Source organism: Pyrus communis, chromosome 16 (genome assembly GCF_041283825.1).
Source record: "Pyrus communis isolate YQ-2024b chromosome 16, ASM4128382v1, whole genome shotgun sequence".
In the NCBI taxonomy this organism is placed as follows: Eukaryota; Viridiplantae; Streptophyta; class Magnoliopsida; order Rosales; family Rosaceae; genus Pyrus; species Pyrus communis.
Genome location: NC_142580.1, coordinates 8,652,986 through 8,679,094, shown reverse-complemented (window position 1 = coordinate 8,679,094; position 26,109 = coordinate 8,652,986). Strand labels below are relative to the sequence as shown.

Here is a 26,109-nt window from a genome sequence, read left to right as displayed (position 1 = left end):
GCAGTTTCTTCATCTGCCATCCTTGGAAAGATGACATTTGAGACAACTCCTTGGATGATTCCAAGTGCTCTAGCATCATCCATTGGATTCTGCTTCAAGATTGCAATTTTTTTTTCTGTGAGGTCCTCCTCTAAAGCATCAACCTCCACCTTAGGTAGCTCATACATATACTAGACCATATCCCAGAGGTCATAAGACTTGAAGATGGTAGTCATCCTTATTCTCCAAAAATCATAGTTTTCCTGATCAAAGACATGAGCTTTTAGCTCATTGCTACTGGATCCCTTTAAGCTTAATGTTTGATTCTTATGGTTTGAAACACCATCGGAGTGTTCCCAAAGATATCAAAATCCACAGAAAACGCCTAGAAAATAGAAAGATCAACAACTAGGCTATGAGGCCATGATAAAGTTTGTATCTTGGTGTGTTGTGATTCACTGTTTTGGTTAGTTTTCTAGGGATTTGAAATGAAAAATGGAATAAGGAATGTTGCAGGTTTTGATGGCAACAAGGCTATGCAAATGCATCAGCCATATTTTGATTTATATAGAGAATGGTTGTAGGGTTTTGGTACATTGCCAACTCACAAACTTATCTCTAAATTGTGTTGGGGAACAAACATGTAGTATGAGTTACACCTATTCTTCTCCAGATTTAATCCTAGCCATTCATTGGGGTTTTAAGTGATCTAATCTAGAGTGTGCATTTGTCACTCACTTACACAAACAAATTAAATAAAACTAGCCATTAGAGTCTAAAACCCTTGTTTTCTTCTTTCTTCTTCGATTCAGCAGCAACTCATCCATTAGAGCTTCACCTACTGCCTTCGATGCTTGGAACCAGAAGCAATTTAGGTTCCAACATAAATATGTCACAGAAACCAAGAAGAAGGACCTAGAGACGGAAACTTTACTGACCAATAAGAATATCGAAATTCCTTGATCCTAGAAAGTGTTATTTACAAGTTTCGATCTAAAATTATAAAACTCTGATGTCATATGGCATTTAAGTTTGTTCTTGACGAAAGAAACATTGACCTTGTAGAAAATGAAGAGAACTGTGACAAGTAAAACATACTTTTTCTTTTCCATTTCAGGCAGGTGGTCTATCCTGGAATATCTTTCAATGATCACCTGCACAAAAACATAAAATGAACACCCTAATCAGTTTTGACATCTTATCCGCCCTCGCAACAATGCTTCCAATAAAGTCTAATTGTGTCGCTTGTACTTAAATTAAGCCACTTTAAGATTGCACATGCTTGTGAGGTTTTACGATAAATCTTCCTAAAATAATCACTTCTTCCCGATTGTGTCAGATCTATACAAGCAATGCAATGAAAAAAACATCGATCAATGATACACAACTCTTGGAGATGACAATGGGAACCATCATGTTAAAACTCAAATTTACTTCTGTGTTTCGAAAGTTTTGAACAAAAAACAAAAATTGCCTGAAAGTGAATCTAAAATCACATGACATAATATCAACTTCATAAAGAAAATGCCAGAGATTCTTCACATACGTAATCGACATGAATTAAAAGTTGTCCTTTTTTTCAACACACAAACCAAAAATTTTCCATTTCAAGGCATGCATCCATCAAAATCTTTCATCCACTAAAACGTTATGATCTCTAAATCGGGTCAATGTCAAATTGTAATAAAATAATAATTAAATCCTTCACAAATATTAAGCAACAAAAACGCGTAAATAAATTAAACAAAGGTAAATCTCAATTTATCACCCTCATGTTTCGTGGTTTTCAATATTTAGTACATCAAGTTTTTTTTGTCCCAGAGTCATACCTAAAGTGTAAATTTTGGGACAGTCTCATACATAGTTAGTCAAATTGTTAAGTCTCTCGTTAACTAATGATGTGGCGCCCACGTCAATTGTTTTGGGAGCACTTGAATATTAAAAAAAATTTAAATTTTAAAAATACAAAAAAACAAAAAAAACAAAAAAAAAAAATCGCCCCCGGCGTCTCCTACCTTCCCATTCTCCTCCCTCCCTTCCATCTCTCCTCTGCAACCCGCAACACCTCCACCATTCCTCTCCACACCACCACCTCCTCCACCATTTTTCTCCTAACCCCCACCCTCTTCTTCTTCCTCCTTCTCCTGCACCCCAACCCTCGTCGTTGGCGGTCCACCGCCGACCCGTCCCCAAGTCCCGCGAGACCAGAATCTCCCCCGACCCTGGAGACAATGCCATTTTCCGTTTTTGTCCAACAATTTCACAAACCCGAGACCCATAATTTTTCTTCTCTCTCTGAGGCCCTCTGCTCGAACCCGAACCCTCAAATTTCTCAGCAAAACCTTCAAATTTCTTCTCTCTCTGAAGCAGCAGCAGTAACAAGCTTTGATGCAGCAGACTTTTCTCCAGCAGCATTCTCGTGTTTTGGAAGTACCGATTCCGTAAGATGGGATTTTCGGGAAATTTCCTTTTGTGGGAAAGTTTTGAATTTTATTGTTTTGGTTTTTGATTGCTTCTGAATCGAAGCACGACTTTCATCTAAAACAACAATAGGAGCACTCCAAGTAGTGTAAGAATAGTGCCAATTCATATTCAGATTGCAGGTGACCCCAGAATCAATAACTGCGATTCTGTTGTCTCCCAGCTCGAAACGCAACGAACCCACATCGATTTCATAGATTGTAACGTTGGAGAGCACCATATTAACATTTCCCAGAAATGGGATTCGCTTGGATTTTGAAATTTTGGGGAGCTGGTGTGGAATTATGGAGGAAACGGCCAGAGTTACAAGCAAGTCCTTTAGTAAATCTAAACCCTTTTTTTTTTTTTTTTTTTTTTTTTTGAAGATGATGACGGATGCGAAGGCTTGGTCGGTGGCTTGGACTTGCAGGTGGGTTAGCGGTGAAAGGAAGAAGGAAGATATGAGATTTTTTTTTTTTTTTTTTTTTCGGGGGCGATTCTGTTCTCGCGGGGCTTGGGAGAGGAATGGTGGAGGACGTGGTGGTGTGAAGAGGAATGGTGGAGGTTTTGTGGGTTGCAGAGGAGAGATGGAAGGGAGGAAGGTGCGGGTTGCAGAGGAAGGAAGGATGGGAGGGGGATGGGGGAGGTAGGAGACCGAGGAGGGGGATTTTTTTTATTTTTTTATTTTTTGTATTTTTAAAATTTAAAATTTTTATTTTTTTTAATATTCAAGTGGGCCCTCTATTAACACGTGGCGCCTGTTGACTTTGTATTTTAGGTAGGATCTCTAATTGATATGTAATCAGTAATCCCATGTATTCTCATGTAATTACTTGTAATTAATTTTCTTTCCATTTATGTTAGGGTTGTACACCTATACGTACCTCTTATTGAGAAGAATATACACCAATTCAAAGCATTTTCTTCTTAGCACCAGAACCAGGTTAAGGAAAATCGAAAGAAAAAAAATTATTTTCGCAAAATTATTCACAATTCTGACGCCGTGCAGCCAGTTGTGCTGCACACCGTGAAATCGGCGAGCGACGCCGTTGTTACTGATTCGAGTCAATTGACAACCACCAACCACACAGCCAGTTGTGTAGAGTGTCCGTCCGACCAGCGAGCGATGCCGTCGTTGCTGACCGAAGTTCATCGAACCGATCCTTGCATCCACTCGCCACGATCCACTGCTGCATCACGTACCCACGAATTGAAACCCAACTTAGAAATTTTGCTGCTGCGAGAGACGAAACTCTCGAATCCGTCTGCGAACCAACCCAGTTTTTTGACCCATTGTTGTTGAGCCGCTCCTGTTGAAATGTTCTCAGCAACACTAGGTTTGCGATCATCGCCGATTCCTGTCGGTCGAAATCCCGTAGTCCCCGTCTACTAGAAAACCCGATTTCGTTGAACTTGGTTGAAGCGTATCTCCGAGGACTCTTTGCATATTCCTCGTCGCTACTATTGCGGCTGCATAATTGATATCTTTTCTGCAGTGCAACCCTGCACCTTGTTTTTATTATAAAAGAAAAAAAGAAAAAAAAAAGAAAAAAAAAAGAGAGAAGAAAACGAGAAAAAAAAAAAAAAAAAAGAAGAAAAGAAAAATAAAAACGTTGTTTGTTGGTTTTTGGCTACTATTCTTTTTTAGCCCAAGTTACATATTTTTTGTTGGCCTGGGAATTTGGGCCATATCTTTTCTCACTCAAATTACTTGGAGCCGTGGCACTTTGGGCTCATACCACTATGCATCGATCTGATCAAACCGAACAGGAAAGTAGGACCAATCGTGATCGGTTCAAGTCACGTGCATTGGTTGCTGAAGCTCAGGTAGATTCTGACCATACAGGTAATAATTGTACGGCTTTCAAAGTTTGTGCATCTGTTATGAATAGTTCATGGATAATTAATTCTAGTTCTACTGAACATATGAGTTCTAGATAGGTACAAACCCTAAAACCATCCACCAATACTATAGTTAGTGTTGCCAATCGTAATGTTGTCCCCATTATTGGGGAAGGCGATATCTCTCTCTCTGATACCCTGAATCTTGACTCCGTACTTGTTGTTCCTTCCTTTGACTATAATTTATTATTTGTTGCTCAAATAACTGTAACCCTACATTACCTTGTTATTTTTTTGGCCTTTTTTTTGTGTTTTTAAGGACATTCGGACTTGTAAGACGATTGGTTATGGTATTCGGAGGGGAAAGCTCTACTACTTGGAGCTGACATTGGACAATTCTCAAAATTTGACTCAAGCTCTTGCCGTGGAAGGATCTCGTAGGGAGAGGGATAAAGCTTCGGAGGTTTGGTTGTGGCATCGTCGACTTGGACATGCTTCTTTCGGTTATTTACGAAGGTTGTTTCCTAGCCTATTTGTTAAGCATGACATTTCTAGCTTTAAATGTGGTGTTTGTGAAATGGCTAAAAGTCATTGTACTTTGTTTCCACCTAGTTTGTATAAAAGTTCAATCCCGTTTATGATAATTCATTCTGATGTTTGGAGACCATCTAAAATTGTTACACTTGGTGGTGCTCATTGGTTTGTTACTTTTATTAATGACTGCACACGTATGACTTGGGTTTGTTTGATGAAGTCCAAAAGTGAAGTTACGTCTTTGTTTCAACGGTTTTACAAAATGGTACAAGTATAATATAAGTCACAAATACAGGTTCTTAGGAGTGACAATGGCGGCGAATATGTAAACTCTGAACTTCGTGCCTTTCTTGATCATCATGGTATTGTTCATCAGACTACATGTCCATATACTCCACAACAAAATGGTGTTGCAGAACGCTAGAATTGTCAGCTTCTAAAGGTTGTTCGTGCCTCTTTGCTCAAGGCACGTCTCTCGTTATCTTTTTGGGGATAACCTCTCACCTCAGCTGCGTATCTCATGAATCGTGTTCCATCCTGATCAGTCGACTTTCAAACACCGCTCTAGACTCTTTCTTCATATATTGATGCTCCGACAGTTCCTAATCTTCCACCTCAGGTGTTTGGCTGTGTGGCATTCTTTCATCTTTATAAACAGCAGCGAAGTAAGCATGAACCTCGGGCCTTATAGTGTGTGTTTGTAGGGTATGCCTCAAATCAAAAAGGGTATCGTTGTTATCACCCTTCGACGAAAAAATTGTTTGTCACTGTGGATGTTGCATTTCATGAGAATGATATGTACATTGCCAATCCCGAGTCCTCACTTCAGGGGGAGAATCAGACCGAAGTTCAAACTCTTGATTATATTATTCCAGATATACATAGTGTGAATGATTTGGATTTAAGTGGTGATGTCTTGGAAATAAGTGGTGATCATTCACACAAAAACAATGAAGTGAATGAATTGGAACTAAGTGGTAATGTCTTGGAGACAAGTGGTGATCATTCACATGGAAACAATGTTGAAAACCTTGAAAGGGACGAGTCGACATCGCTAGATAACTCATTGCCTGATAGCTCACTGCCAGGTTCCTCACCACTGGACAATCATATGTCGCCAGCTGTCTCGCAGTCGATCTCAAGTCCCAATAACCATAATCAATCATCCTTGATCCCGGATGCACCACCACCAAGTCGTCTCCTTGATCACGTCAATCGAGGTATTCCTAAACTTATGAAGCTGACCCTAAATGCAAAACTAGGTATCCGATGAGTAAGCCCAACCCTGAGTCTAATGTGTTATACCCGTTAAGTAATTATGTGTCTACCAGCCACTTGTCAGAATCTAATAGGTCATTTGTGCATCTATTATCTACTGTATCTATTCCTAACTGTGTGCAAGAGGCTTTAGTTGATCCACGTTGGCAAGCAGCAATGAATGAAAAGTTGAAGTCTTTGAAGAAGAATGCTACCTGGGAGATCATAGACTTACCAACAGGCAAGAAACCTAGGGGATGTAAATGGGTTTATACCGTGAAGTATAAAGTTGATGGGACGGTGGATCGCTTCAAGGCAAAACCGGTAGCAAAAGGATACACTCAAAAATATGGAATTGACTATACATATACATTTGCTCTTGTGGCCAAGATCAACACAGTTCGTGTTTTGTTGTCCTTGGCTGCAAATCTTGATTGGCCGTTACAACAGTTTGATGTGAAGAATGCCTTCTTGCATAGAGATTTGACATAAGAGATTTATATGAATCTTCCACCGAGATGTAATGCTCCAGATAAATACAAAAGAAAGGTGTGCAAATTGAAGAAATCCTTGGCTTGAAGCAGACCCCTCGAGCATGGTTTGGAAGATTCACAAAATCTATGAGAGCATTTGGTTACAGACAAAGTAACTTTGATCATACTTTGTTCCTAAAAAGACAAAATGGGAAGCTTACTGCACTTATTGTGTATGTAGATGATATGGTGGTAACAAGTAATGATCCAGAAGAACGTGCGGCCTTGCAAAGATACCTATCTACAGAATTTGAAATGAAGGACCTTGGATCCCTGAAATATTTTTTAGGGATTAAGGTGTCGAGAAGCAGTTCTAGAATTTTCTTGTCTCAGAAGAAGTATATTATTGATTTGTTGCACGAAACTGGCATGTCAGCTTGTCAGCCAGTAGCTACACCATTAGAAGAAAGATTGACGCTTAGTGTTGATCCTAATCAAGTACCAGTTGACAAAGGAAGATACCAAAGGTTAGTAGGCCGTTTGATGTATTTGGCACACACAAGACTGGACCTTGCTTATGCCTTGAGTGTAGTGAGTCAATACATGCATGATCTTGGAGAACAACATATGAATTCCGTGATGAGAATATTGCGATATTTGAAGGGAAGTTCGGGCAAAGGAATTTTGTTTAAAAGGAATAATCACTTTAGTGTTAAAGGTTATACTGATGCAGACTGGGCAGGTTCCATTGATGATAAGCGCTCAACATCAGGTTACTTTACGTTTGTTGGGGGTAACTTGGTTACATGAAGAAGTAAGAAACATAATGTGGTTGCTTGTTCCCGCGCAGAAGCCGAATACAGAGGTATGACTTTGGGGATTTGTGAAATTTTGTGGCTTAAGCTTCTGTTAAGCGATTTGGGTATACAACATGATCAGCCCATGAAATTTTTTTGTGGTAATAAAGCTGCTCGTGACATTGCACATAATCTGATACAACATGATAGAACAAAGCATGTTGAAGTTGACCGGTTCTTCATCAAAGAAAAATTAGAAGGAAAAATAATTGAAGTAACGATGATAAGAACAAAATATCAGTTGGCAGATATCCTCACAAAAACTGTTTCAAGTCACAAGTTTTCAAGTTTCTTACACAAGTTGGGCATAAGCGATATATATGCACCAACTTGAGGGGGAGTGTTGACTTTGTATTTTAGGTAGGATCCCTAATTGATATGGAATCCCATGTATTCTCTTGTAATTGCTTGTAATTAGTTCTCTTTCCATTTATGTTAGGGTTGTACACCTATAAGTACCTCTTATTGAGAAGAATATACACCAATTCAAAGCATTTTCTTCTACGCCCTGTCAATGTCCACATGGGCGCCACGTTATCAGTTAACAGGAGACTTAAGAGTTTGACTTACGGATGTATGAAACTGTCCCAAAATTTACACTTTAGGTATGACTCTGGAACGAAAAAAATTTAATGTACCATATGTTGAAAATTACGAAACATGCGGGTAGTAAATTGAGATTTAGCCATTAAACAAATTAAGAAATTCTAATCAACCAAAAGATCATAAACAAGGATAGGTTTTCATATTTCCAAATTCCAAGTGCATTATTACCCAGTATCTTGGCATTTCCAAAAACAAAAATCACTAAAAAAAAAAAATTAAAAAACTCACCGCAACTCGATCTGGGTATTTTTCAATTATATTTTTATTTGGTACAGAAGGCCAATGTCACTGTCATCGGAGCTGCAAAAGCACTGCAGTCTGCTTGTCTTCAGTTTCAATGTTGCTAAAATGATGTTAACTGACTTTCGAATATGAATGAAAGTTCTGCGTCCACGATATGGTTTGTACTGAATGTGGCGCTTCAATAGAACTCTAGAGCAGCAATCCTTTCCCACCAAATGACTTGTGGTTGAAAGGCATTTTTATCTTTGAATTTGGGCTCAAGTTTGTGCTTTTGTTTCAAAAATGATTGAAATGCATTTTTCGTTCAAAAATATGGTTGAGCGCCAAATACATCGAGTCCTGACCAGTAATGTCATACGACTAACATCACTTGTGTATAGCTGAAACTTTGTTTTGCTTGTGTAATCTTAACGTCCCTGACAATGCTAAACCGTAACCATTCTACAGTTTAAAAAGAAATAAAATTGCAGAATATGTGTTTTGAAGCACCTAAAATCAGGTGATGGATACCTTTTCAATGAAAAAAAGGCAACCTTTTGAAGCAAAGCATACCTTTTGAAGCAAAGCTTGACGGTTCTATCGTTTTTTTTTTCTTGACAAACAATAGCGTTGCTAGGTTCAATTGTTAGTGTTCAGGGGGAGGGATCGGCAGGTAGAGATCGAACCTGCACTAAGGTGCATATGTATGATTGCTTTTTGCCACTGCAGTAAAGCGTTATATGCAACATTTATATCCTTTATTTTTCCTTACAAGCAGGTGGTGGATACCTTTCAAATGAAACAATGGCAACACTTTTGAAGCAAAGCATAACATTTCTATCCTTAAAAGCTTTCAAGTTAGGAATAATACACCTTTAACTTTTCCTTATAAGCAGGAAAACATATTTGGTTCTAGAACAGAAAACCGGGTTGAATCCCTTGTAACTTGTATTGAATTATCGGAAAATCAAGTTTGTTGATATGACGAGTCTCAACTTCGATGACCAAGATGGTAAGATACTGTATCTGTTTGCTTGAGTGTGTTGAAGTTGGAAATTAGTAGCTAATGTACACGTTTATTTTCAGGGATACTGAGGACAATTTCGGATGCACCACCAACCCATTACACACTAAAAGTACAATCGATTTCGTTGCTCACCAAACATAACTTGGAGAAATATGAATCTGGGGATTTTGAAGCCGGAGGATACAAATGGTACAATCTTTTCTCTCTATTTCTGAGAACAAGTTCTTACTGTTCCTTTTCTCATAAGCTTTGCGTTAATTGCTATTGTTTCTTCTTTTTTCGGAGCTGCGTTAGAGTACTACAAATTGCTGTTTTGCTGCAGGAAACTGATTTTCTATCCAAATGGAAACAAGAACAGGAATGTGAAAGATCACATCTCTCTCTACTTGGTAATGTCTGGAGCAACTGCTCCCCAGATTTCTTCGAAAGTGTATGCTGTTTTCAGGTTGTTTATACTCGATCAGAACAACGGCAATTACTTCGTTCTTCAAGGTACCATTTCTTTCTTTTAACTCACCGAATAAAAAAGGCTTATAGTTCTCATATTTGTGAAGCGTCGTCTCATATCTTTTTAAAATATGCATTGCTCAGAACCAAAGGAAAGGAGGTTTTATGGGATGAAACTCGATTGGGGATTCGATCAATTTCTCTCCCACAAAGATTTCACTGAAGCTTCAAATGGATTTCTCATAGATGACACGTGTGTGTTGGGAGCAGAGGTTTTTCTTTCTAAAGAGAGAAGCAAAGGCAGAGGGGAGCGTCTATCAATGTTAAAGGATCCTGTTATGTACAAGAATACTTGGAGGATTGACAACGTATCAAAGCTAGATGCGGAATCCTACGACTCAAAAACATTCATTGCTGGAGACCAGAAATGGTATATATAACACTAAACTTGTTAGATTTCGCTCTTAGTATAAAGAAATTTCTCTCGAAGATATCAAAAACTTAAGCACTGTTTATCTGAAAGTGTTGTAAACGTGTTGGTGGTTGTTGCAGGAAGATGCAGCTCTATCCCAATGGAAAAGGCAATGGAGTTGGAACCCATCTGGCTTTTTATCTGGCGTTAGCCGAACCTGAATCTCTTCCTCCTGGCTGTCAAATATATGCAGAGTTTACCCTACGGATCCTAAACCAGCTGAATGGAAGGCATGACTATGGTAAAGGTAAAGATTTTGCCTAATCCTACTGCTACATAATCATACGAGCAAACAAGGATTAGAACATCTAAAAACATTCCATTAAGGGTGGTTTTATTGCCGCCATCATGCTAAAATTCCCACCATGAACGACGATGAGACTCTAGTTCTTGGAGGTGTTGCAGTCGAGATGGCTTACCATGTTGGTCATACTTATATAGTATTGAACCTGCGTTCAGTGGAAAGCCAATATCGAGAATTTCCGACGGCAACCTACTAAAATTGTTCACAATTTTTGGTTGCTCGTAGCGAAAGATTTAAGGGTTTAATTCATTTTGGGATTCGGGTAGCCCAATCAGTTGTCCTCACGGTCCATTTTCTGAAAACATTCTAGTGTTTCTTCAAGAATGTGCTGCAATTTGAAGACTACAGTGTCCGGGGCATGCCCATTTGGTGCACTCTTGAAATGTTGAAACTCATGTTGAACTTCTAGTATTTAGCAGAAAGCAACTGAATGTTTTCAGCAACAGGACAATAAACCGTATATAGTCAACAATTTAATTTGTTTAGTGTCATCCAATTCTATCTTTTACTAAAAGTTCGTAACCAACTCTATTTGCATGTTTTACCCTTGTGGAAATAAATTTTTTGCAACGTAAGAGTAAAGCTGCTTACGATAGATGTTCCTTGCCAAGGAGTCCTGTTAGTTTGGATTCACCCTTTAACCCTTTTTTCCAATATACTATTGAACTGAGAATCATTTTTTATGATTGCAGCTAATTACTGGTTTAGTGCCTCAATGGATGTATTCGCTCTTCATATACCTTTCCTTGTTTTCGGTTTCATTTTTCATTCTATGGTGCTTGAGAGCATAGAATACTCCGAACTTTTTAATCATTAAATTTTGATTTTTTTTATTTTTAAATAAATATCTAAACGGTTAAAGCATCTATAGTATCCCATAAAAATTGCCTGAAAGTGAATCTCAAAACACATAATATAATATCAACTTTTGAACAAAAATGCATTCTTCAAATATGTAATCCACATGAATTAAAATTTGTCACACAAACCAAAAATTTGCCATTTTAGAGCATGCATCCATCAAGATCTGTCAGCTACTAAAACGTCATCATCTCTCAATCGGGTCAATATCTAATTCTAATAAAATAATAATTAAATCTTTAACAAATATTAAGCAACAAAAACGCGTAAATAAATTGAACGAATTAGAAATTCTAATCAACCAAGGGTGCGTTTGTTGCACCGGATTATTTCGGACTGGACTAGCTTCAGGGACTAAGCTGGACTGGCTTTGAATATACTAAGCTGGACTGATTTAGTGAAGCGTTTGGTGCAGTGTCGGACTAAAAACTAGGATAATGAAAAATAGTGAAATTACAAATTTTAACGATAGAATTACATCCAACTCAACTGCAAAATACCCACAGTCAAATCAAATGATAATTACATTAAACTCAACGCAATTGCTTGGAAACGAAAGAAAATATTGAGTTTTTGTGCATTGCAGCATTGCAATTTGCAAAAACAAACAGCGCTTTCCTACAACATAGGAATTCAGAATCAGTACATCAAACTTACTCACTTTTTGGTCTAAAATCCTTCTAATCCTCTAAAATTCAGAAATCTATAAACATTCAGCAACCCAAATGTCCCAAAATTGTTAAAAACTCTAACTTATCAGACCACAAATTTGGAGGAAGAAAATTTCGATTTCTTCTTCACAGCCTCCCAAAATCCATGAATAATACCATATTCATTCATCCTAATTTTAACATACAATTGTAACATCACTGTATGACTTTTCTATATTTGATAAAGAGACATCCTTTGCACCTTGAGCGTAGCTTTCCATACAAAACAATTGAATTTTACAACTCTTGTTTAACGATTTCGTCCAAAGAATAACTTACAACAATTGAATCAAACAACGGCTACGATATAATATGAACAAGACATTCACGGCACAACCAACACATCAATTACCCCAAAGAAGCAACTCCAAGAATTGTGCTTCTTTGTACACTTACTGAGGATGCTGATTGAAACATCACCAACGCTACTGCTTTTCTCTAACTTGGTGTATTAGTATAGTCCGCAGACTCCGCACTTCATTTTGGTGCATTTCCTCATCAATGGCAACAAAACATCAGCCCAAAACAAAAGCTAATAAAGGTGAATACCTTCCATTTCTTCGTTGTAGTTCAGCAGGAAGTGTATCTTTCACACAAGTCTTTGTGTCAACTAATATTGGGTTTCGGTTGGTTTCCGTAACAGGCATTTTAATCTCATCAATCATGCCCACCATCCATACCCCTTCTGCAAAACCTATTCTGATATCATAAGAAAGTATAGCCAATCATTGAAGGAAATGAGGTTAAGGAGATCAATGCTCCGATATCATCAATTCTATCAGAGAGAAACAGAGAATTGGCTGTAAAAATAAAGCAAAAGAAAGAGTGTGCCTATCTGACGTACCGATAAATAAAGGTAGGATGTTTTTCTAAGACTTTCTCAATCATGTTTCATTTTCAGTACCGACGTTTCAGGTATCCAGAGCATTGTCTCATTAGGTCCCAAAAACTACATTGGATCACCATCAGCAACCAGTTGTGCTTATTTCATATTATTTCCATCAAATACATGACAAGCTTTAGTTAAAGGGCACCATAATCTTACAATCTAGGATTCATGCTCAAATCCAACCCATACAAAACTGCCAAACAAAGGAATAGAGCTGCAAACTTAATCCAGACATCACTCCTTACAGATGATATTGATAACCAATTAACTACTTTATGCAACAATTATGATCCATATGACCCATTTATTAATTGATTATAATGCTAAATAAGCCCAAGAAAGCCCTTATCTAACTCATTATGACAAAATTCCCCTAAAGATAAATTAGTAAATAGAAAGATAAACCTTGTACCTCGCATAGATTGACAGATACAATATCAAGTAGCTTCATGCAGGAGGTTAAAAGTCACCTAAACAATGTAGTCAAAGACTGAATCAAGAGAAACAGATGAATTAACTTACAGTGGCAACAAATGGAACTTGCAATTTCACAGAAGCAGAAATCAAATCCGTACAACTACATCATAAAATACCCAGAAGCAGAAATCATTGAAGAACAAGCAATTTCACAGCATAAGACCAACCCAGATTTCATAGAATCAAAGCAATCCGGATTTCACATAATCAAAACAACAAATGAATTTGTAAATGATAAGTGAGAGAGAGACTGACGATTTCTTGGCCTGCTCGAGCGAGCGAGTGTGGCCGATGAAGTTACTCCAGCGATCAGGATGAGATCGATCAAGACGATCAAGACGAGCATGACAAGTAGGGTGAGCAGGACGAACACGAAAAGGTGAGCGAGCAGGAGGACGATGACGGTCTTAGCTAGTCCGCTAGTATTTGGGGGGTCTCGCTAGGACCACCTAACGAAGGAGTTAGTAAAAACGAGTCCCACTTAATACCATTAAACTTAGTCCTGGTAGCCAACAAATAGAGGATTACACTAAAAGTTAGTCCAATCTAGTCCAATTCAGGTTAGTGAAGCCAAACAAACGTGCCCCAAAAGATCGTAAACAAGGATAAATTTCCATATTTCCAAATTCCAAGTGCATTATTTCCCGGTATCTTGGCATTTCCAAAAGCAAAAAATTACTAGAAAAAAAAATTAAAAAACTCACCGGAACTCGATCTGGTTATTTTGCAATTATATTTTTCGATTCTTCAAGTCGTTCATCAATACCAAAAAAAAAAAACAATATTTTGCAATTATATTTTTGTTTGGTCACAGGAAACTAGTGCTCTACCCAAATGGAAACAAAACTAGGAATGTGGCAGGCCAAATCTCTCCCTACTTGGAAATGGCGGATGCTGGTTCCCTACAGACTGGTTGGGAAGTTTATGTTGATTTCGGTTCTTTTTGCTTGATCAGAATAAAGGGATGTACTTGGTTTTTCAAGGTATTGCATCATCAAGTAGATGTGACGAGTCATTCTTTTTCATATTTTCTTAGTCTTACTTTTAATTTGGTGATCCATTTTTATGTTGCATTTCTTAACTAGATGTCAATGAAAAGGGAAAGTGTTTTCATGGGAGTATGCCTTATTCGGGTTTTGATCAATTCATCCCTCTTAAAGCGTTTACTAATGCTTCCAATGGATAGCTCATGGAAGTGTATTTGGAGCGGACGTTTTTGTTTGTAAAGGAAGAAGAATAGGAAAGGGAGAGCGTCTATCAATGATCAAGGATGCTGTTAAGTGCAAGCATGTTTGGAAGGTTGAGAACTTTTCAATGTTAGATGCTGAGAGTTACTACTCACAACTCTTAATTGCTGAAGACCTGAAATCGTATCTCCAATAGGCTTTCAATTTACTATCTTATCAATACCCACTAGTACAAAAAAAAAAACAGTTGCGCGATGTAAGTACTTTCGTCGCGCAAAATCAAAAAACGTAGCCTGAAAATTAGCCCAATGAAATCTTCGTCGAAAGCAGGGTTTGTGCGACGAAGAGACAACCTGCATCGCACAAAATGTCTTTGCGCGACGACAACACGTATCTACATCTGTAGGTGACAAAATGGAAAGGTTCAAAGCCATCAAACAATTCTGATCCTCCCAGATTCTGGAGGGGTATGTGTTTCTCTTAGAACATCTGTAGGTGACAAAATAGAAAGGTGCAAAGCCATCAAACAATTATGTATACCTAAAAAATTGTCTAAAAATAAGCTAACTTATATAGGTGTTATAGTTTAATTCAGTTTACATCATGTTCAACACAATTTAATAATTATATATGTTAAAGTAATCGATATTAACATGTTAAAGTAATAATTATTCATTTAAATTTTATTTTAACATGCTTACGTGCTTACTGTAGACTGTATCTTTGTAGTTTCAAAATGAACAAGCTTAGAGACTTACCAAAAATCTTGCCATCGCCGATTTCTCCAGTCCTGGCTTGCAAGGGAGGGATTGCATGATGAAGAGAGATGAAATATTTGTATGATAACTTTAAGAGCAAGGGAGGGATTGGAGAAGGTTTTGAAGAGAGATGGGGGAGGAGGGTAGCTGCTGCAACTAGGTTTGCAGTTTTTGCCTCCCAAACTGCTTTAGTGAAGATGAAAAAGTCGTTGACTTTGCGCGGCGGAGGTACACTCCCTTCGCGCAAAACAGTTTTGCACAACGGCAGTCTTCATTGCGCAAAACAGTTTTGCGCGACGAAGGTGTACCTCTATTGCACAAAACAGCTTTGAGCAACGAATGTACACCTTCGTCACGCAATGTTGGGAAAAAAAAGCGGTTGAAGTATTGGTTTGGAGCAAAAACTTGTGCGACGACGCATATACCGTGCCGCGCAAATAGTCTTTGCGCAATGGTGAAACAAAACGTTGCGCAAAGGACGTTTGCGCGACACTGTCTGTGTGTCACGCAAGTTTTTGCCACCAAACCAAGACTTTGACGGCTTTTTTTTTCCCAACATTGCGCGACAAAGGTACACCTTTGTTGCGCGAAGATGTTTTGTGCAACACAAATCTTCATCGCGCAAAGTAGATTTCCGCAAAATGTCCCTGTGTGACACTTTGTTGTCACCATTGCGCAACACAATTTGCTCCGTTGCGCAAGTTGCTGTCGCGCAAATATGTTTTTGTACTAGTGACCTTTTCTTTGCTGAAGTCAATTTTCATCTAACATAAAAGAGATGGATACACTTTCAGAGGTTTGAACTACACATGCAATTTGTACGTACATAATGTTTACATTATCCCTTAAGGTGTCAAGTTGTAGTTTTTCTTCTAATGTAAAAAACTGCGCCTTTTATTTAAACTTGAAAGGTTAATGGAATCTTGAAATGTTCTCATATACCTCTTGTGATGGTCGCTGGAGGAAGATTCAGCTTTGTCCGAAAGGAAATTATGATGGGAAGGGTACTCATATTTCACTTTACTTGGAATTGGATGGTTCAGAAGACCTTCATGATTCTAAAGTGTTTGCTGAGCTTTCCCTGCGCATTGTAGATAAATCCCTTCCTTGAACAAGTGTTCTGAAGGTAAATTTGGCCTCCTTCAATGTTAAATTACGTATATAGTCCCATATAACATGAGGATTTATTCCGTGTAGCTAATCGCTGGTTCAGTCCCTCGGATTAAAGTTTTGGTTGGCCTTGTTTCATTCCACTGGACACTTTCAAACATGCATAGTGGAGGCCAATGTCACTTTCCTCGGAGCTGCAAAAGCACTGCAGTCTGCTAGTCTTCAGTTTCAATGTTGCTAAAATGATATTAACTGACTTGCGAATATGAATGAAAGTTCTGCGTCTACGATATGGTTTGTACTAAATGTGGCGCTTCAATAGAACTCTAGAGCAGCAATCCTTTCCCACCAAATGACTTGTGGTTGAAAGGCATTTTTATCTTTGAATTTATGTTGGGCTCAAGTTTGTGCTTTTGTTTCAAAAATGATTGAAATGCATTTTTTGTTCAAAAATATGGTTGAGCGCCAAATATATCGAGTCTTGACCAGTAATGTCATACGACTAACATCTCTTGTGTATAGCTGAAACTTTGTTTTGCTTGTGCAATCTTAACTTCCTTGACAATGCTAAACCGTAAAAACTGTTCAGTTTAATAAGAAAGAAAATTGCAGAATATGTGTTTCGAAGCACCTAAAACCAGGTGATGGATACCATTTCAATGAAAAAAAGCCAACCTTTTGAAGCAAAGCATGACCGTTCTATCCTTTTCTTTTTCTTGACAAACAATAGCATTGCTAGGATCAATTGTTAGTGTTTGGGGGGAGAGGATCGGTAGAGATCGAAGCCGCTCTTAGGTGCATAGGCATGATTACTTTCCGTCACTGCTTTAAAGAGTCATCTGCAACATTTATATCCTTTAAAGCTTTCTAGTTAGGAATAATACCTATATTTTTCCTTACAAGCAGGTGATGGATACCTTTCAAATGAAACAATGGCAACTCTTTTGAAGCAAAGCACAACATTTCTATATATCCTTAAAAGCTTTCAAGTTAGGAATAATACACCTTTAATTTTTCCTTATAAGCAGGAAAACATATTTGGTTCTAGAACAGAAAACCCGGTTGAATTCATTGTAACTTGTATTAAATTATCGGAAAATCAAGTTTGTTGATAAGACGAATCTCAACTTCGATGACCAAGATGGTAAGATACTTTATCTGTTTGCTTGAGTGTGTTGAAGTTGGAAATTAGTAGCTAATGTACACGTTTCTTTTCAGGGATACTGAGAACGATTTCGGATGCACCACCAACTCATTACACAGTAAAAATACATTACAATCGATTCCGTTGCTCACCAAACATAACTTGGAGAAATATGAATCTGGCGACTTTGAAGCCGGAGGATACAAATGGTACAATCCTTTCTCTCTATTTCTGAGAACAAGTTCTTACCGTTCCTTTTCTCATAAGCTTTGCGTTAATTGCTAATGTCTTCTTCTTTTTTTGGAGCTGCGTTAGAGTACTATAAATTGCTGTTTTGCTGCAGGAAACTGGTTTTCTATCCAAATGGAAACAAGAACAGGAATGTGAAAGACCACATCTCTCTCTACTTGGTAATGCCTGGAGCAACTGCTCCCCAGATTTCTTCAGAAGTTTATGCTGTTTTAAGGTTGTCTATACTCGATCAGAACAATGGCAATTACTTCGTTCTTCAAGGTACCATTTCTTTCTTTTAACTCAACGATTAAAAAGTTTATAGTTCTCGTATTTGGGAAGCTTTGTCTCATTTTCAGATCTTTTTAAATATGCATTGCTCAGATCCAAAGGAAAGGCGGTTTCATGGGATGAAACTCGATTGGGGATTCGATCAATTTCTCTCCTACAAAGATTTCACTGAAGCTTCGAATGGATTTCTCATAGATGACCCAAGTGTTGGGAGCAGAGGTCTTCGTTTCTAAAGAGAGAAGCACAGGCAAAGGAGAGTGTCTATCATTGGTAAAGGATCCTACTATGTACAAGAATACTCGGAGGATTGACAAATTATCAAAGCTAGACGCGGAATCCTACGACTCAAAAACATTCATTGCTGGAGACCAGAAATGGTATAAACACTAAACTTGTTAGACTTCGCTCTTAGTATAAGAAATTTCTCTCGAAGATAATGAAAAACTTAAGCACGGTTTATCTGAAGGTGTTGTAAATGTGGTGGTGGTTGTTGCAGGAAGATGCAGCTCTATCCCAAGGGAAAAGACAATGGAGTTCGAACCCATCTGGCTTTTTATCTGACGTTAGCCGAACCGAAATCTCTTCCTCCTGGCTGTCAAATATATGCAGAGTTTACCCTATGAATCCTAGACCGGCTGAATGACAGGCATGACTATGGTAAGGGTAAAGCTTTTGGGATTAGGACATCTAAAAAACGTTCAATTAACGTTCAATTAAGGGTGGTTTTATTGCCGCCATCATGCTAAAATTCCCACCATGAATGGCGATGAGACTCTAGTTCTTGGAGGTGTTTGAGCCATGATGGCGTACCATGTTGGTGTTACTTACTATTGAACCTGCGTTCAGTGGAAAGCCAATATCGAGAATTTCTGATTGCAACCTACTGAAGATGTTCAAAATTTTTGGTTGGTCGTAGAGAAAGATTTTAGGGTTTAATTCGTTTTGTGATTCGGGTGGCCCAATCAGTCGTCCTCACGGTCCATTTTCTGAAAACATTCGAGTGTTTCTTCAAGAATGTGCTGAACTTGAAGACTGCAGTGTCCGGGGCATGCCCATTTGGTGCACTCTTGAAATGTTGAACTCATGTTGAACTTCTAGTATTTAGCAGAAAGCAACTGAATATTTTCAGCAACAGGACAATAAACCGTATATAGACAACAATTTAATTTGTTTAGTGTCATTCAGTTCTATCTTTTATTAAAAGTTCGTAACCAACTCTATTTGCATGTTTTACTCTTGTGGAAACAAACTCTTTGCAGCATAAGAGTAAAACTGTTTACGATAGATATTCCTACTCGGAGAGTCTTGTTAGTTTGGAGTCACCCTTTTACCCTTTTTTCCAATATACTATTGAGCTGAGAATCCTTTTTGGTGATTGCAGCGAATCACTGGTTCAGTGGCTCAAATTCAGTTAGGGGATGGATGAGATTTATTACTCTGGGATTATTCAACCAGGCAAACATGGGGTTTGTGTTGAAGGATACTTGCATTGTGGAGGCAGACGTCACTGTCCATGAAATTACTGATGCACTATAGCCAATAGTAAAATAGTACAAAATTCTTGTTGTGTGAAACATTGGAATGTAAAATTGTAAAGATAATCGTATAAGGTGTTAAAAATACATTCATTTCACTTTTGTATATCATTATATCGTTTGTGGCTACATGGTGAATAAACACACCATTGTCTGCTCTTCATATACCTTTCTTTGTTTTTCGGTAGAGATCGAACTTGCGCCAAGATGCATAGGCATGATTGCTTTCCGCCACTGCTGTAAAGTGTCATTTGCAACATTTATATCCTTTAAAGCTTTCTAGTTAGGAATAACACCTATATTTTTCCTTACAAGCAGGTGATGGATACCTTTCAAATGAAACAATGGCAACCCTTTTGAAGCAAAGTATAACATTTCTATCCTTAAAAGCTTTCAAGTTAGGAATAATACACCTTTAATTTTTCCTTATAAGCAGGAAAACATATTTGGTTCTAGAACAGAAAACCCGGTTGAATCCTTTGTAACTTGTATTGACTTATCGGAAAATCAAGTTTGTTGATATGACGAGTCTCAACTTCGATGACCAAGATGGTAAGATACTTTATCTGTTTGCTTGAGTGTGTTGAAGTTGAAAATTAGTAGCTAATGTACACGTTTATTTTCAGGGATACTGAGAACAATTTCGGATGCACCACCAACCCATTACACAGTAAAAGTACAATTGATTTCGTTGCTCACCAAACATAACTTGGAGAAATATGAATCTGGGGACTTTGAAGCCGGAGGATACAAATGGTAAAATCCTTTCTATTTCTGAGAACAAGTTCTTACCGTTCCTTTTCTCATAAGCCTTGCACTAATTGCTAGTGTTTTCTTCTGTTTTTGGAGCTGCGTTAGAGTACTATAAATTGCTGTTTTGCTGCAGGAAACTGGTTTTCTATCCGAATGGAAACAAGAACAGGAATGTGAAAGAGCACGTCTCTCTCTACTTGGTAATGTCTGGAGCAACTGCTCCCCAGATTTCTTCGGAAGTGTATGCTGTTTTCAGGTTGTTTATACTCGATCAGAATAACGGCAATTACTTCGTTCTTCAAGGTGCCATTTCTTTCTTTTAACTCAACAAATAAAAAAGTCTTATAGTTCTCATATTTGTGAAGTGTCGTCTCATTTTCCAATCTTTTTAAAATATGCATTGCTCAGAACCAAAGGAAAGGCGGTTTCATAGGATGAAACTCGATTGGGGATTCGATCAATTTCTTTCCCACAAAGCCTTCACTGAAGCTTCAAATGGATTTCTCATAGATGACACTTGTGTGTTGGGAGCAGAGGTCTTCGTTTCTAAAGAGACAAGCAAAGGCAAAGGAGAGCGTCTATCAATGGTAAAGGATCCTGTTATGTACAAGAATACTTGGAGGATTGACAACGTATCAAAGCTAGATGCGGAATCCTACGACTCAGAAACATTCATTGCTGGAGACCAGAAATGGTATATAACACTATACTTGTTAGACTTCGCTCTTTGTATCAGAAATTTCTCTCAAAGATATCGAAAACTTAAGCGCGGTTTATCTGAAAGTGTTGTAAATGTGTTGGTGGTTGTTGCAGGAAGATGCAGCTCTATCCCAAGGGAAAAGGCTTGGGAGTTGGAACCTATCTTGCTTTTTATCTGGCGTTAGCCGAACCGAAATCTCTTCCTCCTGGCTGTCAAATTTATGCAAAGTTTACCCTACGGATCCTAGACCAGCTGAATGCCTGGCATTGCTATGGTGAAGGTAAAGATTTTGACTGATCCTACTGCTACATAATCATACCAGCAAACAAGGATTAGGACATCTAACAAACATTCAATTAAGGGTGGTTTAATTGCCGCCATCATGCTAAAATTCCCACCATGAACGACGATGAGACTCTAGTTCTTGGAGGTGTTTGAGTAGTGATGGCGTACCATGTTGGTGATACTATTGAACCTGCGTTCAGTGGAAAGCCAATATCGAGAATTTCTGATTGCAACCTACTGAAAATGTTCAAAATTTTCGGTTGGTCGTAGCGAAAGATTTTAGGGTTTAATTTGTTTTGGGATTTGGGTAGCCCAATCAGTCGTCCTCACGGTCCATTTTTTGAAAACATTCTAGTGTTTCTTCAAGAATGTGCAGAACTTGAGGATTGCAGTGTCCGGGGCATGCCCATTTGGTGCACTCTTGAAATGTTGAAACACATGTTGAACTTCTAGTATTTAGCAGAAAGCAACTGAATGCTTTCAGCAACAGGACAATAAACCGTATATAGACAACAATTTAATTTGTTTAGTGTCATTCAGTTCTATATTTTATTAAAAGTTCCGTAAGGATAAAGCTATTTATGATAGATTCCTTCCTAGAGAGTTCTGTTAGTTTGGAGTTACCCTTTTACCGTTTTTTTCCATTATACTATTGAATTGAGAATTGTTTTTGGTGATTGCAGCAAATTGCTGGTTCAGTGCCACAAATTCGGTGGGCGGATGGAATTTTTTTATTGCTCTAGAATATTTCAACCGGGAAAACAGGGGGTTAGTGTTGAAGGATACTTGCATTGTGGAGGCAGACGTCACTGTCCATGGAATTACTGTAGCAGTGTAGCCAAAGAGTAAAATAGTACAAAATTCCTGCTGTGTGAAATTTTAGAGGTGTAAAATAGTAAAGATAATTGAATAAGGTGTTAAAAACACATTCATTTCACTTGTGAATACCATCGTATCGTTTGTGACTACATGGTGAATAAATACATCAGTCTGCTCTTCATACACCTTTCTTTGTTTTCAGTTTTCATTTTTCCTTCTACGGTGCTCAAGAGCATAGAATACTCCGAACTTTTTAATCGTTAAATTTTGATTTCTTTATTTTTAAACAAAGATCTAAACAGTTAAAACATCCGTAGTATCCTACACTCTGGGGCACCGTAGAAAATCCCCTTTTTTTTTCGTTGGAACTTCAATTTGGTAGTTTACGGAGGCAAAGTTAGGAAATACATTGGGCTAGGAAAGAAAAATGAGACAATACTGAATAGGTAAATGTTGCATTTATTAAAAGTTGCGAACTTTACAGAATTCACAAAGAATCAAATATACAAAGAACATGATAATGGAGAGTGAAGCAAGCCTCACAGGTCCGTTCTGATTGAGAACAAGTTAACAATGAATACTTACAAGTCACTGATATGGACGAGGCGATTAGATAATTAGGGGAGGAGATGGCAAGATTAGCCAAAGGTTTTCTCGCTGCTGTAACACATATACAGGAAACCGTCATCCTCCTTGTAAGTTTCATAGATGGAATCCAAGCGACTGGCTGTAAATGAAATACACATAATAAAGTGTTAAAGTGGCTCCGAAAACATGATGCAAGCGCTAAATTGTACTGGTCGAATGGATGACAACACGCTCTTTACCTGTTTGAGGTAAAGTGTTCTTCACAAAAACAAAAAGAGCTTTCCCCGGGGTCAAGTGAAGCCTGCTGCTTAAGATATGGATAAACTGCCCGACAGACATATCTCTAGGAACCAGGAATCTAGAAGAAACAAGGAAACACGGAATAGAGGTTATTCCCCTTAAAGTGAGAACGGATAAACAATTAGCGAAAATTGTCCCGGAAGTAAACCAACCATTTCTACTAACTTTTTGAACTAATTATCCATACTCGGATTATACAAAACTGCAGATAAAGGAAATTCATCCAAGTACACATCTGTTACTACAGGGCAGAAAAGGAAGCAACAAAGATTCTCAGAACACAGAGCATGTAACAGATGCCAAGCTCTCTGTTTTCAAGAACGAAGAGTTATATAGTCAGGATTCCTACATGTCTGCCAAAGAAACCGGGAAGAAGGACCTAGAGATGGAAATAAGAATATCGAAATTCCTAGATCCTTGAAAGTGTTATTTACAAGTTTCGATCTGGAATTATAAAACTCGGATGTCATATGGCATTTAAGTTTGTTCTTGACGAAAGAAACATTGACCTTGTAGAAAATGAAGATAACTTCGACAACTTAAACATACTTTTTCTTTTCCATTTCAGGCAGGTCTGTCCTGGAATATCTTTCAATGATCACCTGCAGAAAAACATAAAAAGAACACCCTAATCAGTTTTGACAACTTATCCGACCTCGCAAAGATGCTTCCAATAAAGTCTAACCGTGTCGCTTCTCAGCAGCTTTATGATTGTAATGTGCGGTTATAATATAAAATCTTCCTAAAAAAATCACTTCCTCCAAACATTGTTAGATCTATTCACGAAATGCGATGAAAAAAACACCGATCAACGATACTCAACTCTCGGAGGTGACAATGGGAACCATCATGTTAAAACTTAAATTTACTGCTGTGTTTCGAAAGTTTTGAACAAAAAAAATAACCTGAAAGCGAATCCTAAACCACATAACATAATGAAAACAACTTCAGGCCGGAGATTCTTCACATACGTAATCGACATGAATTAAAATTTGTACTTTCTTCAACACACAAACCAAAAATTTGCCATTTCAAAGCATGCATCTCTCACAATCTTTCAGCCATTAAAACGTTATGATCTCTCAATCGGGTCAATGTCAAATTGTAATAAAATAATAATTAAATCTTTAACAAATATTAATCACCAAAAACGCGGAAGCAAAGTAAGAAAACCTAACCAACCAAAAGATCATCAACAAGAACAAATTTCAGTATTTCCAAATTCCAAGTGCGTTATTTCCCAGGATCTTGGCATTTCCAATTCACAATTTCACACACAATTTTACGAAAATAAAATATAAAAACTCACCGGAACTCGATCTGGGTATTTTGCAATTATACTTTTTGATTCTTCAAGTCGTTCATCTATACAAAAATAAAATAAAATAAAAATTAGCACCCAAAAACATCACAATATTCACCCTTTCCGTAAATTATGAAATTATAAAAAGGAGGGAAAATCAAACCGAATGAGAACTCCTGCTTGAAAGATTGGATCTTCCCCATAAAGCTTGAACCTTTTTCCTTTTCGATTTAGAGAGAAGGAAGAGAGAGAGAGTCTAAAAAAAGTCTGAAACGAAACCAATCAAAGGAAAAATGAGGAGCTTTTTTTCTTCCAAATTTATAGAAAAAGTTGGGGGGGGAGGGGAAGAGGGAGAGACGTGTCGAGGAGGAGAAAGCTACGGGTGTTACGTAGACCGCTCACATACGCACCTCACAAGTCGTTTTCTGTTGCTTTAAGCATCGACGTTCCTTTTCTCAACCACCGACACGTTGCTGGGTCGCTTTTAGGCCGAGATTTTTGGGCTTTTTCTGCTATCTGTGGGCTTTATTGGGTCGGATTCAGCCCAATCAGAAAGGATATGGTATCTTTCAACAGGATATTTCCTATACACCTTTAACAAAAACGAGAAATTGTGGAAGAAGTTGAAGGTATATCCGGTTATTCTTTTGGTTCGGTTAGTAGAAGATAGGAGAAGGATCCTGCAGAAGTTGAAACCCTAGTCCGCTTTCAAGTATTTGTTGCCACGTTCTTTGATCAAGCAATATTGTTCACGACATTTAAACTCAGAATCTCCTTGAACAAAACTTATATGTTCTTAACTAGGTCAACATTTTAATGGGCTTAATACATGAGAAGGCAAGGGGCATAGAAAGCGGAACCCGTCAACAAGCAACTGAAGCAAGCCCATAGGTCCCCCGCGTATAAAGGGTGTATTAAAATAGGCGTATTAAAGGCACTTAGTAGTATGATCTAGTGGTATTTCTTTTTATTTGTAAGCAAGAAGTCTTAGGTTCGATTCTCAACAACGGCGAATTTGAACCATATTATTGGTAGCCTATTGCAGGCTTAACAATTTCTGACACGACCAGTTAACCGGATACGATACAACACGATACGAAATTAACAAGTTTTCGGATCGACGCGATAACGAATCAAGTCGTTATCGAGTAACCTAATAAGCACCTGTTAAGACAACGGGTCGAAGACCTCCGCTCAACGACAATCTAACGAACTGCTAAGTGTGTCAAATAATCATTGTTTGTTGTTCAACATAAGCTATTGTTTCAAATTTAATTCAAACAAAAGTGACGTCTCTATCCAAAACACAATTAACTAACAAAAAAAGAAAAAGAGTATAAGGTGCAGCACCAGCACGGCACCACGTCCTTGTTGAGTAAAAATATGTGACTTATGTCACCACTAAACACGTCCACGGGACTTTCATGTGCATACCTTTTTTCTTTAATTTTTTTTGTTTGTACCATACTAAATCAATTCCGAAACTATCAAATACCGGTCAACTTCATACCTTCAAGGATTTAATGAGGGGTTCATGTTGAGGCACCCCTGCCGAAGCACAAGAGTTTCCGTCCAACTAAGAGGTCAATCACAGCACGACATATGTTAACTTCAGAATAAAGCTCAGAGTCCCATATCAACCACGGACAAAAACTAGAGACTCTCCTCAACTATAAAAGAAGATCATT

The 26,109-nt window shown here is 38.0% G+C and overlaps 3 protein-coding genes and 2 pseudogenes across 4 annotated transcripts; 4 read left to right on the top strand and 1 right to left on the bottom strand.

Moving 5' to 3' along the window:
* Positions 1–9,125: 9,125 nt before the first annotated feature.
* Positions 9,126–11,297, top strand: LOC137732627 (BTB/POZ and MATH domain-containing protein 3-like). The gene is made up of 6 exons (XM_068471934.2): positions 9,126–9,242; positions 9,317–9,446; positions 9,580–9,749; positions 9,849–10,134; positions 10,257–10,423; positions 11,173–11,297. Exons 1-6 carry the CDS (start codon positions 9,212–9,214, stop codon positions 11,295–11,297), a joined length of 909 nt encoding a protein of 302 aa, XP_068328035.2. The 5' UTR covers positions 9,126–9,211.
* Positions 11,298–14,220: 2,923 nt separating this feature from the next.
* On the top strand, positions 14,221–14,800 carry LOC148689915 (uncharacterized; annotated as a pseudogene).
* Positions 14,801–17,404: 2,604 nt separating this feature from the next.
* LOC137732626 (BTB/POZ and MATH domain-containing protein 3-like) lies at positions 17,405–19,771 on the top strand (annotated as a pseudogene). Its single transcript, XR_015957459.1, has 7 exons — positions 17,405–17,461; positions 17,577–17,616; positions 17,691–17,825; positions 17,960–18,129; positions 18,232–18,515; positions 18,635–18,801; positions 19,520–19,771. The product of XR_015957459.1 is annotated as a BTB/POZ and MATH domain-containing protein 3-like (transcript).
* A 328-nt stretch (positions 19,772–20,099) lies between these two features.
* Positions 20,100–22,411, top strand: LOC137732625 (uncharacterized). The gene is made up of 6 exons (XM_068471933.2): positions 20,100–20,225; positions 20,300–20,429; positions 20,560–20,729; positions 20,835–21,120; positions 21,240–21,406; positions 22,095–22,411. The coding sequence occupies exons 1-6, from the start codon at positions 20,195–20,197 to the stop codon at positions 22,247–22,249; spliced, it is 939 nt and encodes a 312-aa protein (XP_068328034.2). The 5' UTR covers positions 20,100–20,194; the 3' UTR covers positions 22,250–22,411.
* A 258-nt stretch (positions 22,412–22,669) lies between these two features.
* LOC137731709 (autophagy-related protein 8i) lies at positions 22,670–24,829 on the bottom strand. Its single transcript, XM_068470897.2, has 5 exons — positions 24,585–24,829; positions 24,428–24,483; positions 23,668–23,720; positions 23,058–23,176; positions 22,670–22,957 (listed from the first exon to the last, which is right to left on the bottom strand). Exons 1-5 carry the CDS (start codon positions 24,622–24,624, stop codon positions 22,869–22,871), a joined length of 357 nt encoding a protein of 118 aa, XP_068326998.1. The 5' UTR covers positions 24,625–24,829; the 3' UTR covers positions 22,670–22,868.
* Between the last annotated feature and the right edge of the window lie 1,280 nt (positions 24,830–26,109).